The sequence below is a fragment of the Oreochromis niloticus genome, linkage group LG6 (genome assembly GCF_001858045.2).
Source record: "Oreochromis niloticus isolate F11D_XX linkage group LG6, O_niloticus_UMD_NMBU, whole genome shotgun sequence".
Lineage (NCBI taxonomy): Eukaryota > Metazoa > Chordata > Actinopteri > Cichliformes > Cichlidae > Oreochromis > Oreochromis niloticus.
In genome coordinates this window covers 40,751,218-40,766,682 of record NC_031971.2, presented here as the reverse complement: position 1 = coordinate 40,766,682, position 15,465 = coordinate 40,751,218, and the positions used below count along the sequence as shown (strand labels likewise).

General features: G+C 44.3%; 2 protein-coding genes across 16 annotated transcripts in view; one reads left to right on the top strand and one right to left on the bottom strand.

Moving 5' to 3' along the window:
* The window catches only part of LOC100707400 (high mobility group protein B2), a 642,043-nt gene that overhangs the window by 189,624 nt on the left and 436,954 nt on the right, over positions 1–15,465 (bottom strand). The window lies entirely within an intron of this gene.
* The window catches only part of LOC102082624 (collagen alpha-1(XVII) chain), a 53,950-nt gene that overhangs the window by 32,956 nt on the left and 5,529 nt on the right, over positions 1–15,465 (top strand). For 3 of the 15 annotated variants that reach the window (XM_019360513.2, XM_019360507.2, XM_019360514.2), the window contains exons 2-43: positions 1,157–1,239; positions 1,343–1,413; positions 1,618–1,659; positions 3,093–3,533; positions 5,042–5,089; positions 5,172–5,225; positions 5,341–5,388; positions 5,487–5,630; positions 5,985–6,074; positions 7,058–7,132; positions 7,223–7,303; positions 7,443–7,487; positions 7,601–7,759; positions 7,904–7,975; positions 8,050–8,094; positions 9,310–9,441; positions 9,527–9,817; positions 9,901–9,951; positions 10,030–10,056; positions 10,136–10,162; positions 10,244–10,306; positions 10,389–10,493; positions 10,570–10,632; positions 10,759–10,794; positions 10,885–10,938; positions 11,551–11,622; positions 12,141–12,203; positions 12,284–12,355; positions 12,478–12,504; positions 12,601–12,636; positions 12,962–12,997; positions 13,095–13,211; positions 13,298–13,351; positions 13,447–13,530; positions 13,621–13,671; positions 13,796–13,858; positions 13,967–14,026; positions 14,127–14,153; positions 14,228–14,278; positions 14,390–14,452; positions 14,600–14,647; positions 15,187–15,303. In XM_019360513.2, coding sequence (XP_019216058.1) covers positions 1,356–1,413; positions 1,618–1,659; positions 3,093–3,533; positions 5,042–5,089; positions 5,172–5,225; positions 5,341–5,388; positions 5,487–5,630; positions 5,985–6,074; positions 7,058–7,132; positions 7,223–7,303; positions 7,443–7,487; positions 7,601–7,759; positions 7,904–7,975; positions 8,050–8,094; positions 9,310–9,441; positions 9,527–9,817; positions 9,901–9,951; positions 10,030–10,056; positions 10,136–10,162; positions 10,244–10,306; positions 10,389–10,493; positions 10,570–10,632; positions 10,759–10,794; positions 10,885–10,938; positions 11,551–11,622; positions 12,141–12,203; positions 12,284–12,355; positions 12,478–12,504; positions 12,601–12,636; positions 12,962–12,997; positions 13,095–13,211; positions 13,298–13,351; positions 13,447–13,530; positions 13,621–13,671; positions 13,796–13,858; positions 13,967–14,026; positions 14,127–14,153; positions 14,228–14,278; positions 14,390–14,452; positions 14,600–14,647; positions 15,187–15,303 — 3,292 coding nt within the window. In that variant the 5' untranslated portion in view covers positions 1,157–1,239; positions 1,343–1,355. The remainder of the gene's footprint in view (positions 1–1,156; positions 1,240–1,342; positions 1,414–1,617; positions 1,660–3,092; positions 3,534–5,041; positions 5,090–5,171; positions 5,226–5,340; positions 5,389–5,486; positions 5,631–5,984; positions 6,075–7,057; positions 7,133–7,222; positions 7,304–7,442; positions 7,488–7,600; positions 7,760–7,903; positions 7,976–8,049; positions 8,095–9,309; positions 9,442–9,526; positions 9,818–9,900; positions 9,952–10,029; positions 10,057–10,135; positions 10,163–10,243; positions 10,307–10,388; positions 10,494–10,569; positions 10,633–10,758; positions 10,795–10,884; positions 10,939–11,550; positions 11,623–12,140; positions 12,204–12,283; positions 12,356–12,477; positions 12,505–12,600; positions 12,637–12,961; positions 12,998–13,094; positions 13,212–13,297; positions 13,352–13,446; positions 13,531–13,620; positions 13,672–13,795; positions 13,859–13,966; positions 14,027–14,126; positions 14,154–14,227; positions 14,279–14,389; positions 14,453–14,599; positions 14,648–15,186; positions 15,304–15,465) is intronic. The other 12 variants (XM_025908404.1, XM_013277142.3, XM_019360508.2 and 9 more) reach the window with 10 other exon arrangements.

The following is a 15,465-nucleotide window of genomic DNA, read 5'->3' as shown; positions in this document are numbered from 1 at the left end:
AGATAAAAAACTAAATACAGAAAGTTCCTGTTTACAGTCTTCTGCAGAAACATCCTTTTTGTCCACCGTAAATAAATGAAACAGGACAGTGTGGCCTGTACATTACCAGCAGGATTTCTTTATCTAATAAAAACTGAGACGTACTGTTGGCACTTCCTTTTCTTGTATTGCGATATGTTGGGGACCAAATGTGCAGATAACCTACTTTACACTGACAGGAAGTGGATTTTCCCCAGTCTGACCCACTGAAGGTCACAGTGGGCTGTATGTGTGCCACCGTGTAAAGTGAGTGTGGCATCCCCTCCTAGGACCTGGCGTCCACATATGTGACATCACATCAAATACTACATTTTGCTCTACAAGCGCCTAAAATCCTCTTCATCAGGTCCCAGTCTGATGAAGAGGAATTAAAAATGCGTGCCATGAAAGAGTTCGGGTCTTAGGAGGTTAAAGGCTCTCTGCACTCGTCTCCAAGGTTACGCCGACTCAGAGCGCCATCGTGTAAAAGTACAGCCCGACCCGTCTTTAACTTCAGTTAACGTCTCTTTAACACGACACACAGATCACCTTGTTTTTTAGTTTTGATGATGCTGTCAGGGATTGTGTCCTCCAGGTTTCACTTCCTGTCTTTAATAGTCGCACTTCCTCGAGTCTTCCTGTCTTTGATTCCCTGACTGTGTCTCACGCGCTCTTCTCCGAGCTCCCTCTCTTCTTTTCTCTGTATGAACGGTCTCCTCTCTCTGCTTTCAGAGTTCTCTGTGCCTTCCTTTGTGCTTTTTTGGATTCTGTAAACTTTAAACTTTTGGGTTTGAGTTCATCCTGTTTGCCTCAGTCCTCGGTTCTTCTCCCTCCATCAGATGACAGATGGGCCACAGTGGTTTGTTTTCAGCATTGATTCTGGAGCACTTTAAATTATTTCAGTTGAGGAGAATTCAGGTGTTTTCAGTCCATTTGTTGGCCTGTTGGAAAACCTTTGATGCCACCTCCCAGTTCATGAGTAAAACCTCAGACCTGCTTCAGTTTTGTTGAGGATTGTTTTTCTACATTCGTCCCATCTGTTAAAAGCAAAGCCACATTTATCAGGGGAACAAAGAGCTGCGTCCTTTCTGCAGAGCTTCAGCCGCTTTCAATCATTCTAAAGAGCTTTTTCCACCAGAGACACAAAGGAGAGAAACACGAGCTCAGAGAAATATCAGTGTGCAAATACGGCCTCAGGCGTGCAGCAGAGTCCACTTCACTGTAAGAAAATCAGGCTTTTTACGAGTCGTGCTCTTTCATCTCTCACACAATACGAGAGCTGCTTTGTTGTGGACTGACTGCAGCAGCATGTGTGTTGTTGCAGCAGTTAGCGTTGGATGGACAGGTCGACAGCGGCGAGGACGGTCGGCTCAGGCGGAGGCGCCGCAAACAAAGGTAAGACCAGAGAGGTTTGTTCTGAAATGCAGCTGGTTGGATAAAAGAAACTCAGTTTAATCGAATCACAGCTGAGAATATATTTATCATCTTTGGACTGAATGTGAATGCACGATAAAGGCTGTCAGGATTTTGGGAAACATGGTGGAAAATCCTGTGAGGACATCAGAGACGACGTATTAACGACTAAATATTTCTTCACAGTCTTCAGAAAACCACCAAAGACTGCTCGACTGACGTCGCCGAGTAAGTTTAGATGATTTTACTTTCATGTGGATATCAATCAATAACTCCAGAGTCATTATCCATGGAGACGAAACAAATCACATCAAACACATTAATCATCATCAGGTTACAGGAATAAACAAAAGTTGTTTTTAGAATCATTTTCTCTCCATTTGGAGACAAAAGAGTAAGAAAAACATTTTTATCCTGTAGTTATCACACAGTTATCATCATAACATGTTTTTATTGGTTTTGAGTCCGTATCCACTCTGCTTTAGCACATTCATCATCGTTTTATTTTTGCAGTGGAAACTTGAACATGTAAAAGAGTTAACTCAAAAACTTCCTATGAAGAAACTAAATGTTGTTTGTTGTCTCGTTTCTGTCGCCTCCAAGTGGCCACAAATCAACAAAACCTGGTTTACAGAAATCCATGAAAAGGAGAGTCGGCTCTCGGTCAGTGTTTCGATGCTCAGTCATCCAGGAAACCACAGAAAGTTTGTTCGGTTCACCAAAATCAACTTTTCAGACTTTCAGTGAACAAGATTTCCGCGGCTCACGTGGGTTTTAAACCGGTGCCCTGTGACAGAAGCCCACAGGAGGCTCACGTCTCCGGCTGGAACTGAACCAGACTGAAGATTTAGGAGACAGAAATTTACAACCACATCTTTAACATTGTTTGAGATTCAAAAATCATCCAGCTGAAGGATAAACTTGAACATCTGGCAAGGATGGATCCTCTCATCGCACCACAGGTGCCAACACAGAAGCTCTCGGCTCATCCAAATCCAAACCTGAGCCTCGGGAATCATCATCTTTTTTCTTGGAGTAGTACCTGCAGAACAAAGCATGTGTAGCTGCTGCCACATCAATGCTGTACTTGTGCTGAAGCTAAATGCTTCACTTTGTTCACTTCAGTGTTTTCTAACGATGTGTAAAATGAAGAACATGAAGCTGAACCACAGCAGCACGACTGCGAGCTGTGAAACTAAAGAAGACCTGAAAGGTGTTCAGATGACAGGTCTTCATAACTGGCACCGTTCTCTGTACAGACTGAGAGTGATGCTGCTGTGTTCCTGTGTTGTTCCTGGCACAGGCTGGTCGGCGGCAGCTGACAGCTTATCATTTTTAATAGAAATAGAGACGATGACTGTGGGCAGCACCTGCTGTGTGCCTGGCATAAATCACACCTGAGGCTGCAGGGCTCACAGTCCTAAAGCATGCTGAGACACAGAGAGGGAAGCAGAGGATCATCTGAGGAATGTTATTACTTTTCTTCTTTTTTTAAATTAAAGGTCAAATATGAACTCTGCCAGTTCGGTCTTGCAGTTCTCGCCTGGCTCGGTCGCGGCAGGCAGACAGTTTGATAAATGACTGAACTGATGACAAGAAAAACAAAGATTAAAGAAGGAAAAAAATATTCATTTAGTTTTAACTAAGCTGTTTGTCTCCAGTCTCTTTGCCTTCAGGTGATCCATCGCTGGGTGTCAGTGGGTCAGGTGGTGGAGCTGCACCAGGAGGCTCTGGAGCGACCACATCCAGTGAGGGAATCAGCACCACCTCTGTAGGAGCTTCCTCCGCTGCATCTTCAGGCGGAGGGTCTCTGGTTTCAGAGGCTTGGGAGGCGTCGGGGTCGGGTGAAGAGTTCAGGGCTGCAACAGGCTCCTCAAACATGTCCTACAGTGCAGGAAGCGGTGGCAGAGAGGGGGCCAAAAGGGACGGAGGTTTGGGTGCCGTGACAGTTTCCACCGTGAACAAGCCCGGCTACAGCTCAGGAAGATCAGGGGAGGCGAAGAGGGGCTCCTCCTCCTCCTCCGTGTTCACTTCTTCACCTGCTTCAAAGGAGAGGAAGAGCATCACCACCATGGCTGCAGCGCTGTCAGAGGCCTTTGACGGTGAGGGTCAGAGTAAATGGTAAATGGCCTGCATTTGTATAGCGCTTTACTCAGTCCCCTAAGGACCCCAAAGCGCTTTACACTACATTCAGTCATTCACCCATTCACACACACATTCACACACTGGCAATGGCAAGCTACATTGTAGCCACAGCTGCCCTGGGGCGCACTGACAGAGGCGAGGCTGCCGGACACTGGCGCCACCGGGCCCTCTGACCACCACCAGTAGGCAAACATGGGGTTAGTATCTTGCCCAAGGATATTTGGCATGCAGCCTGGAGCAGCCTGGGATCGAACGACCGACCTTCTGATTAGTGGCTGACCTGCTCTACCACCTGAGCTACAGCCACCCCAATAAGCAGTAATAAGCCAGCTTTATGTTACTGAGATACGTGAAAAAATGTGTATTTCAAAATAAGATGCTTAGTTATGGAATCAGTACCAGCAAATTACAATCAGCGCCAAAAAAGTAAAAACAGACATTTTTCAGCAATCGACCAGTTTCTGTAGAAAAAAACATGACGAGTCATAGTAAACATTTTAAATCACTTTAATAAAATTAATGTTTTTTAATAAAAACATCACAGAAATCAGCTAAAGTCATAAACAGCCTGAATCATTGAAGGTTCAGCCTTCACACATTAACTGGCTGCAGTTTGGTCTGAGTTGCAGCAGGGGGCGCTGGCAGGCTAATCCTCGAGTGAATGAAGCTAAACAGCTAAAATAATTATTTACACTGTTTACTAGAAAAAAATCAAACTATCACATTTATTCTAACTGAACAAGCTTCTCGGGTTAGAGGTGAAACGTCTTCAACAAACTCAAAGACGTCCGGTCACTTTCTCTTTAAGCTCCTAAGACTTTTTATTTTAGCTTCGCGAACATAATATTAATTATTTGTCCAGCTGAAATAAGTCATTAGCAGAGCATTTTGTTCACTGCAAGCATGAAGTGGGTATATTTAGATGTTATTGCATCAGACAGATTAAAAAGATGCAGCTGAAGTCGACCAGACATCGATTAACACGTCAGTATCCAGATGTAAGAGGTAAAAAAAAACTGAACCTCTAAGCTTGTTAGGAAACCTGGAACCTTCATCGAGACCGGAAGCCTCAAGTGGTCATTTGAGGAACTGCAGTGTCGGTGTTTCTGTATTCAGTGTCTAACAGTCAGCAGGTGTTAGTAGTTAAAGCCCAGCAGAAACTTCCACGGCTGGTTGTGGTGATGCTGTCAGGAGGATGCAGCTCCCATCCCTCTGCTGCTGCGATGACTTTCACTCACAGAAACGATTTTACATCAGCTCAAACTGTAAAAAAGAAACTGAGCTTTAACTATTGTCTAAAACACGTCTACTGAACCATGATGGACATTTCCAGAAAAACAAAAGAATATAAAATATCTGTTTGGACTCTTCAGGTTCTCGTTCATGCTGGACGGTCTCGATAGCGCCCCCTGTGGAACAGGAAGTCCAGCTTTCTAATAATTAATTCTTTAATTTTATGTTTCAGAAAGCTCGAGTCCAAACTCGTCTCCAGAGTACAACAGGAAGGACTATGGTGAGTTTATGCTTGAATTTCAGATTAAAAGCTGGAGTTTACACTATAACAGATTTTCGGAGTTTGTTTGTTTTTTTTACAGGCAGTTCAAGCGCACCATCCACTTCTGTCACCAGAGGGAGAACTCAGAGCCGAGGTACGCTCTGACATGCTGAAACCACGTGAACAATAAAAATGAAGCACGGCTCAGTTTTGTTTTAGTCTAAATGTATCAGGTTAAAGGTCAGCTGATTAGTTTGGGTTGCTTTCAGAGAGTGAGATCAGAGTCCGGCTCCAGAGCGCTTCTCCTACAGGAAGCTGTGAGTATCACCCTCCATCACACATCCAGACACTAAAGCATTCATTCATCAGTCATCATCCTCTGTTTGGTCCAAATGCACCGGTTCCTGTGCTTCAGGGACGGAGCTGGACGACGTGAAGCGCCTGCTGAGAGGAAACCGCTCCACCGGCATCAGCCCCACCCAGTCCCCTAACAACACGCTGCCCATCCCCAAGAAGGCCAGCGTGGAACCGAGGACCCTGCCTGACAGCTCCGGTGCAGGTTCGATCACTTTAAAGGCCTCACATGTCACTCGTGTAGCAATTTAAACTCTGAGATGATGCACAGATGGACCTCAGGAGTTGCCCACCTCTACACACAAGCTTTAGACGGGCAACAACCGGCCTGGATTGAGAGGATTGATCCAGGATGGATCTGACTGCTGGAACTCAACCAAAGTTCCAACTTATATTTGTCAGATGTGACATTTGGATCACATTGAGCCCATGCAACCTTTGTCAGTGCTGCAACCGAGCAATGAGGGCTGAAAGGAGGCCCAGTTAGGCCCAAACATGTCTCTCATGTGAGGAGGAGGTCAGTGGATGAATATCTCCTCTTGTCTTTCTTCCCTGTTAGATCAGTACGGCAGCCTGTGGAGTGGGTCGTCTGTGAGCAGCTACATGTACAACCCCAACCACAGCAACCTGAGCAGCCTCTACCAGCCAGGTCAGTGACAGGCAGGGTTTCTGTACGCCTCAGAGAGGACGGCGTCATGATGGAGGTCACGATCTTTGTTTGTTAGGCCGAACTTTCTGCTTCACGCTCTGTATGGATCTGCTGATGTCTTCCTCCAGCAACAGTAAATAAAAATAAACATGAATCCACACAATTTCAAAATTCTGCTCCAGATCAGCTCGTCTGTTCAGCATGAGTTACCATGGTGATCCCGACAGGAGTTCAACTTAAGCTTAAGCCACTGATCTGTCTTTGTAATACACCCGCATAGAAAAAAGGTTTGTTTACTTTGGTGAAGAAAAATGAAAACATTCACGACTCAAACATTATCTGAAGACTTTGATTACTTTAATAAAAAAATAATATTTGTATAAACACTGTTTATAAACAAACCGTGAGGCAGTTTTGTTTACTTCTGAAAAGAAAAATCTATAAAAGCTTGTTTTTATTTTATAAATGTTTTAATATAAAATCATCTTAAATATTGAACATATTCAGAGACTTTATTTAAAATTTACTTTAAACAAAAAGAAAAAGCTGAAGACTTTACAAAACTAAAAAGGAAGATGATGAAGATGATTTTAATCACAATAATGTGATGCAAGGAAACAAAGACAACAAAGGGAAAAATGACTCATAAAATAAGCTCCAGCAAACCTTTTGTAAACCTTTGTTTACTGAAAACATCGATAGACGGTTATTAAAGCTGCTGGGCATTAAAACACACTCCATATATTACATGCTGCATGCATGTCCCTGCTATAGATGAACTGAGGTACCTGAAGTATGTCAGAAAATGAATGAAAATACCTTTTATGTATCATCATTTCCTCTGGCAGTAACAAAGTACTGTGATGTTCTCCCTCAGGTCGCCCTGCACTGCATATTTCTGCTGTAGACCTGTGCAGGCTTTTAAAGCCTTTTCTTTGCCGTCTGTGGCAGATGGACTAATGAGGCTGTTCTGTCACGTACAGGAGTCCAGAACAACCTGACACTCGGCTCTCCGTCTGTGAACGGCGGCCCGTCTCCGGTGCAGAGCGGCAGCTCCGGTGAGCCTTTTCCTGCCGTGTTTCAGCGCAGCGTTCAATGCTGAGCTTCACGCTGTCACCGGATAACGACGCTGTTTGACTCTGTTTCAGCTCCAGTGTACGGCGTGCAGAATAACCTGACCAGTCCCACTCCCACTACCCTTTCTCCCACTGCAGCCAACACACACATAGGTGAAGCACTGATCCTTTATCCAGTCTGTCCCACTTCACCTCCTAGACGTGCACATGACAGTAAAAAGCACCTGAACACATTAGCTCACAGCTTTGCCCTCTCCCTGTTAAATGAGGACGTGTTCCTGTCTCTTCACAGTTTACGGCGTGCAGAAGAACGTCTGTGGAACGATCACAGCCGCCGGTGAGGACACGACGAAGATAACGCTCCAGCTGCTGGCTGTGAAAAAGATTCTAGATATTTAATTAGGCACAGGTCATCACTGACACGAATGTCTCGCTGTCTGTGTCTGACAGTGAGACCCAGCAGCCCCATCAGTGACGAGGCCTCGGGGAAAGACTTTAAGTTTGTGCTCACGGAGAAGGAGAACGCTCCAATCAAGCAGACAGAGCGGCTCGCTGTGGCCAAAGACACCGGGAAGCAGTTCATGTCTGCTGCACCTGCCAGTTTACCCGGTAACACAAACTAAAAATCTTGGGGGTTAAATTTGAAGATAGAATGTCTAAAGCACAGCTGTGTTTGGCTTTTGTAGATATATTATTATTTGAATGGTCCTGAAGATCTAATTCTTGATCAGGTGTCATTGACCTGTGTTGCAGCTTTGTTCTCTGATGACACCCTGAAGACTGAGAAACTGAAATCCTTCAGCACAGTGGACAGAGGAACAGAATGTAGGCTGGACAACTGTCACATAGATTATACGACTGGTTTGCACTTATTAATGTCATCTCTGTTTCTGTCGTAGCTTCGAACCTGAAAGCTGGGACTAAAGACAAAGCCACCTATGCAGGTATATTAACAGTCTTAATAAACTCCTGCAGATTTAGATTTAGGGTGTGATGTTACCCACACATCCTCAGCTGTTTGCTACAAAGTGAAACACTTAACGTGTGCACTGGGAACTGCTAGCCTGGGTCTGTGTGGAGGTCTCCTAGTTCATCTGAAGTTTCAGATGGAAGTCTCAGCAGATGGCCCCGCCCCTCCCTGAGCCTGGTTCTGCTGGAGGTTTCTTCCTCTTAAAAGGGAGTTTTTCCTTCCCACTGTCTCCAACGGGGACCACTTGAAAAATGACAAAATATCATATGTTGTCTTACCATGGTTCCAAGTAGAACTTCAACATCCAACAAGATGAAATGGGAGTGACACAAAACATTTTCTGAGCAATTTATTGAAAATAACGCTTAAACTGAAGCAGGCTGTTGCAAAATGTGGATTCATTGTCATTTTCTGTCAGGTAGTCACACTGCCATGATGTTCTGATGGCAAAGCCAAAAAAACGTTACCTTTTAGAACGTGGTCGGGTTGTTGAACTGCAGGAGCAGGGTCACAGTGCCACAGAACAAGAGACTTCTTCCAGGAGAATAACATCACTCTTTTGGACCATCCTGCGTGTTCCTCTGATCTAAATCCAACTGAGAACCTTTCAGGATGGATGGCAAGGGAAGGTTACCAAAATGGACAACAGTTCCAGACAGTAGATGTCCTTTGTGCAGACATCTGTTCCCCCTCACCTCATGGAAACGCTTGAATCAAGCATCCCGCAACGAATTTTTGAGGTGATCATCAATAACAGTGGAGCTGCTCATGACTGAGTTCATGTTTGGAACTTTGATTTCTGTTTTGGGGGCTTTACAGGTTTTTTGGAGATGTGGTCCTAAACTTTTGATCAGTTTTAAAACAGCCTGTTTCAGTTTAAGCACTGTTTTCAATAAATGGCTAGAAAAAATGTTTTGTGTCACTCCCATTTCTTCTTGTTGCATGTTGAAGCTCTACTTGGAACCTTGTTACGATCCAAACATACAAAATAGGATTTTTGGCCATTTTTCAGACGGTCTTAAACTTTTGAATTGAATTGAAATCACAAAACCGGACTTTTGTAAAAATCTGACTCATTTTGCAGCAGTCGCCCCCTGCTGGCCATTAAAAAGAATGCAGGTTTATTTTTATCTTGTATGTAAAAATAGATCCAATATGACTAAACAACATGAATCTCTTTATTTCTCAGACATCCATATAAAAGACATAAAACAGTCCAGTTTTGGCTTCTGCTCCTGCTGCAGCTGGTGGCAGTGGCTCCTGGGCCTCCTGCTCAGCCTGTTGCTACTCTTCAGTGTCCTTTTTGGACTCATTGCTTTGGGTAAGATGGAAAGACTTCACCATCACAGGGGTCTGTGAGAGTGATCTGCACAGGTTTACCTGCCAGCCTGCGTCTTGTCTCACAGGTGAAGAAGTCAGACGCCTGAAAGGCCGCGTGGACGTTCTGGAAGCCATCACCAGATCTGCGTCAGTCAGTCACTTGACGTCTTCTGGCAACAAAATCTCTGAGCGGGTGGAATCCACATACATCGAGAAGAATGCCGCTTCAACCCTCATCCACTCCGACAACGGGCTCAACCTGGATGGTGCTGGCACAGGCGGAGGCACAGGAAACAGCCTGGTCCAGGACAGGGCCACCCTGGAAAGACTCATACAGCAGCTGCTCAGGGATGAGCTCCGCTCAGGATCTGTAAGAGGTGTGAAAATGTAACACACTGATCAGCTGTCTTCAACCATTTCTGGACATTTAACAAATTCTGAAAACTTTATTTGGGTTTAGAAGCTCTGGCATACTCACTGAAAGGAGAGAGAGGAGAGCCGGGACCTAAAGGTATGTTTGAAATCATTTAAAAATCATTTAGAAATTCATATTTTGTTCGTATTTATCGTCTTGGCTTCTGCATTACAGGTGACCCAGGGCCATTAGGACAAAAAGGTGAGGAGTACTTCTAGGTACACATACTAACGTGCAGTGTAATATGTGGAACTAGCTGCTGACACTTGTTTTGTTGCAGGTGATATGGGAACCTCTGGCCCTCCAGGTAAGCCTCAGAACTAATGTGTTGTAGTGTTTCCTCCCCGCTGAGCCGACAAACTTCTTCTATGGTGTCTCACTGCTTTAGGTCTTCCTGGGCAGATCGGGCACCCAGGTTTGGAAGGACCAAGGGGACCAAAGGGAAGTGCAGGTATATTTATTTTTTTAAATAATTTTTGTAAAGACAACACTAAAAGGGAAAAAAACCCTGACTCCTCCTCTTTTTTGCCCAGGTGAACCAGGTGCTGAGGGACCACAAGGTCAGAGGGGTCGGGAAGGACCGGTGGGCCCCCGAGGAGAACCTGGATCACCTGGCTTTGGAGCCAAAGGAGACAGAGGTTTGAAAATATATACAATTAAGTCAGCGAGCTAAATACATGAGAGGATTTATTGATTGTATTTTGGCTTTGAAAGGATTCCAAGGTGAGCCAGGGAGACCGGGTCCTGCTGGTATTGCTGGACCTGCAGGTCCAAAAGGTAACGTTAAGCTTGTGATGATCAGACCAGATTAGTTCAGATTCAAAGAATCAAAAATGTTATTTAGCAGGTTTTAGGTTGAATGCTAATTAGCAGCTATAAGCATGTTTTTCTTGTCTGCTTTAGGTGCCACAGGAGAGCCGGGTGCCGCAGGAAGTCCTGGTAAAGACTCGGTTTCACATCTATATTAAAAGTGTTGATTTGTATCGACCAACAGTCTTTTCTTCATTAAATCTGTCAAAATGTATCCAGGTGCTCCTGGTTCAAAGGGATTCCAGGGGGAGGCGGGGCCTCCAGGAACCAAAGGTAGACGGTTTCTCTTCGGTTTTTTAGACTTGTGTATAAACTGGGATGCTGACACTTCTAAGTGTGTTGTGACAATATTACCCAAAATCCATAGACCATGTGTACATTCAGTGGCCACTTTATTAGATATACCTTGCTCATACCTGGTTGGACTTCGTTTTGCTGCTTAAATCCTTTGTCTCACTAACATATTGGTCCATGTTAAGGTGATAGCACCATGCAGTTGCTATGCTACGGTCATAAAGGCTCAGTAACAATACTCAGGTACACTGTGGCGTGCTCAGCTGGTACTAAGGTGCCCAGAAAATATCCCCACATGGCTACATCACCACCAGCAGCCTGAACCTTTAATACGATTGTTGTGCATTCATGCATAGCTCAGTTTTAACGAGCAGTTCTTTGAGTTGGTGCCTTCCTATCAATCAGCCTTGGCATGATCCAAATCACTTGAATCCCCTTTTTTCCTCACTTCTGGTGCTCCGTTTGATCTTCAGCAGCTCATCTCAACCATGTCCATGTACCTAAATGCACTGAGTTGCTTAACGGATAAGCATTTATCCATTTTGGACAACTCCCTGATCACCCCACCTTTCTCCACTGTCTGTAACGCAGGGGACCGAGGAACACCTGGGCTGCCGGGAATCAAAGGAGACCACGGAGAGAGGGGACCACGTGGACCGGCAGGTGTGTCTCAGCACACGTCTATGATCCACAACCGCCACGCAGTCATTCTGTTACACATGAAGAGTTCACTCACATGGCCTCTCTGCTGTGACCCCCAGCACATAACTAATATTAAATATTTGAAAATCCTACGACAGTTTCAGACACATTGACCTCTGACCTTGAGGTCAAGGTCACCAGGATGTTCACAAACTCTGGTTTCCACAATGCCTGCCTTTTACAGCTAAAGGGTAAAAAGACTCTGTCCGCAGAAGGGGGCAGTTTAGTTTTATATTTTAGCCCCACCCAGATTCACTCTGCATCTTTAAGAATAACTAAAAATAGTCATTTTTAATGCTGATATTTTGCCCACCACCATGTTTGGCTTGTAGAACTAAAAGTTACCAAAAGTGTGTAAGGACGCGCCACGTTGTCAGCCAGTGCAAGCTAGCAGTACATATGTATGTTGGGTTGAGGTTATTCTATTACAATACGAAGCAAGAAATAACTAGTGAGACTTAAAAATGTCATCTTCAAAGGTGAACCCGGACAGCCTGGACCTCAAGGACCTGCAGGATTAAAGGGATCTAAAGGAATTGCAGGTGAGAAGTTTGGACAAACACTGAATAACTACAGAACACAGTGCTGTAAATGGTATAAAATATCTGTGTTTAAACTGTAGGTGACCCAGGTTCAGTAGGACTTCCTGGTGCCAGAGGACCACCTGGAGTTCCTGGAGATGCCGGTCCCCCAGGTATCAAATGCCTGTCCACAAAAAGTCCTATGCTGTTACTGGTTACATGTTTGGTTTAATGTTATTACCTAACCTGAAATAAAAACCTCTCTCACGCCTTACAATAACACTTTTTTTCCCAGGCCCCCCTGGGCTGCAGGGACCCCCAGGTATGATAATATAAATACAAAAACTAAGCTACAAATTCAAATGTACATATTTAAATGATCATGTTTTGCTTTTGTGTTTGTGATCTGTTGTTCCAGGTATTGCAGGAATCCCAGGCCAGCCTGGTGGTAAAGGTGAGGTCGTCTTTTCTTTCTAGTCAGTTTATTTATTTCCTATGAAAATGAAAAAAGTTTGGACCAACAGGGCAGAAGCTCTTGAGCTCTTAACCTTAAAGCATATAAGGCTACGCTAATGAATAAAACTGGAGCCAAAGTTCCCCTAAAAAACTCAAAGAAATTAATAAATACTGTTACTTATTAATTACGGTTTTTTTTTCTGTTAACACTCTTAAATATATGAAACACTAAAGAGTGGTTTTCTCAAAAGCTGGAGGAGGTGTTGATATATGTCTAGACTGCATAGGTGCTTGATGAAACCTAACGTGACGCTGTGTTTCAGGTGAACCAGGAACACCTGGCAAAGTCATTTCTCCAGGTAAGAACAGCAGGTTTTGTTACACTCACTACATCTCGTTCATTTTTGGTCTTGTTAAGCTTTACTTGGTTTTGGTTTATCTTCTTTTTGTGTATAGTTGGCTCTGATACTGTGGCCATCCCTGGACCTCCAGGACCAGCTGGACCTCCAGGTCCTGCTGGACCACCTGGTCTGTCAGGTCCAATTGGCCCTGCTGGCATCCCAGGACAACCAGGTAAATCTGCCATCTTGTCCAATGTGAAGCATTTGGGATGGAATAAAAATGTGGACTGATTTTTTTCCTGTGATAAAATCATTTAGGATCTAAGGGAGAACGAGGAGAAAAGGGAGAGAGGGGACAGAAGGGGGAGCCAGGTGAGCGGTACAGAACTCTTTAGTTTCACCAAATCCGCTACTGGTTTCAGCAAAAACATATTATATTAATATGTCCTCTGTGTTTTCTTACCTAGCAGACACTTCCTCAGTGGTTGGATCTCGTGGTCCACCAGGACCTCCAGGGCCTCCTGGAGTACCTGGTCCACAGGGTCCTCCTGGTATGTTTAGAGCTATATGTAACATACAAATATTTCAAACATTGTGGCTTAAATTAAACTCACGATTATGCAAATGTTACTTTCATTCAGGTGAGCCTAAAGAGGGTCCCCCAGGACCCAGAGGTCCTCCTGGAGAGCCAGGTAAATAAGTATTCTTCTCCACGGACACAAAGATAAATAAATAGATCATCATCATAAAAGATGATTTTGGAAGCATCAGATAAAACAGTTTTTCTCCATCTTAAACCGATCTGTGTCCTCACAGGTATCGGCGAACCTGGACCTCCAGGCGAGAAAGGAGCACCTGGGAGCTTTGTGCCGACATCAGGTTGGTAAAAGAAAACTAATTTCACACAAACAGTTATTTAATAACAAAAAACACACTGTCCTCTGGTGTCTTTGCATGGCGTTTGGTGCACTTTACTTTGTATCTCAGAAACCTTCTTTGCTGGACCACCCGGACCTCCAGGACCCCCGGGGCAGAAAGGGTCACAGGGTAGGTGCAGAGGACCAGATGAATATTGATGATTGAAAATCTTTGAAATTAACTGGCCAGTGTTGAAGTTTGAATGCTTTCTATAATTCTTTCATCTTAGGTGACCCAGGACCACAAGGGTACCAAGGTGAGGAAACTGCGTCGTACTTTAGAAACTCCAGGTTTTCACAGACAGTCTAAATGTAATGGTGACTATTCCAGGTGAACCAGGACAACCAGGCCTTCCAGGAAGCTCCGGAGACCCAGGTGTTGGTATGTCAGGAACTTTTTACTGTCTCAATTTGTTCAGGTGTCCCTGAGGTATTTCTGGGGTCAGTAACAAACAGTCACGCTATGATTGAATATGAATGGTTTTCATTGCAGGTTTCCCAGGTCAGCCTGGACCTCAAGGTCCACCAGGTCCAGACGGGCCACCGGGACCTAAAGGTAAATTCAAATCATTCTTGAGCTTATTGAGCTTTCCAATATCATTCCCTTTTTATGTTTGCACATTGGTTGTTCTTTCTGTCCGTGTGCTTCCAGCTCAGAAGAGGCTCTAATTTACTTTAATTTGATTTATGTTTCCTTTCACAGGTGATATGGGAGATCCAGGACCTCCAGGAATTCCAGGAGTCTCCGCAGGTAAAATCATTTCTTATATATGTTATATCTGTGATGTATCTTCAAAGTCTCACAGTTTTACATTATTGGAAGTAATTTGTCCCAGGGTGATGTAAAATAATTAAAGGAAGGCCCTCACTTACAGCCTATTCGTCTCTGCCAGAGGCCTGATTAGCTGCTGCTAGCACACCAAACCCAAATTTTCAGAACCCTCGGGCATTAGTTGCTCTGTATCTAGTTTGGACCTTTTTTCTTTTTAAAGCCTTTCCAGTGTGAGTTTGACAGTGTTAGATTAGGAATTATGTTACTGTTTCAAACATGCTTTCCTTTGAACAACCAACAGGGGGCGACTCCTCTGGTTGGAAAGCGTTCAGCACACTATACAACTTGTGGCTGTATAGAAGTCAGTGTCAGTGCTCGGCCAGCGTTACTGCTGCTCGCTCATGTTTTTCTTGGTGAAGACGTAGCATGTTCTGTTATTAGCAAATATTTTTAAACTGATATTTGAGCTTATTGTCTACATGTAAATGACATTCTGGGAATTCGTGTTATCGCACCAGGTAGCTTGCTCAATCATTGCCCCCCAGGCCTACCTGGACCGCCCGGTCCACCTGGAAGAGATTGTCCTGGATCTGGATCACTTGGTTTGACCCCATGCATTGCAGAATTCCTTAAGAGTAAGCTGTGCACTGGCAAAGCTGCGCAGGCACGCTGCTTCTCCCTTTTCTTATCCATCTCCATCAAATTCTTGTTCTTTGAATCTCCCCCTGGGGTCCATGGCAGACACTTTAAAAACATTAACAAATTTGGCAAAAAGTTCCTGATTTTCTGTTTTTTGC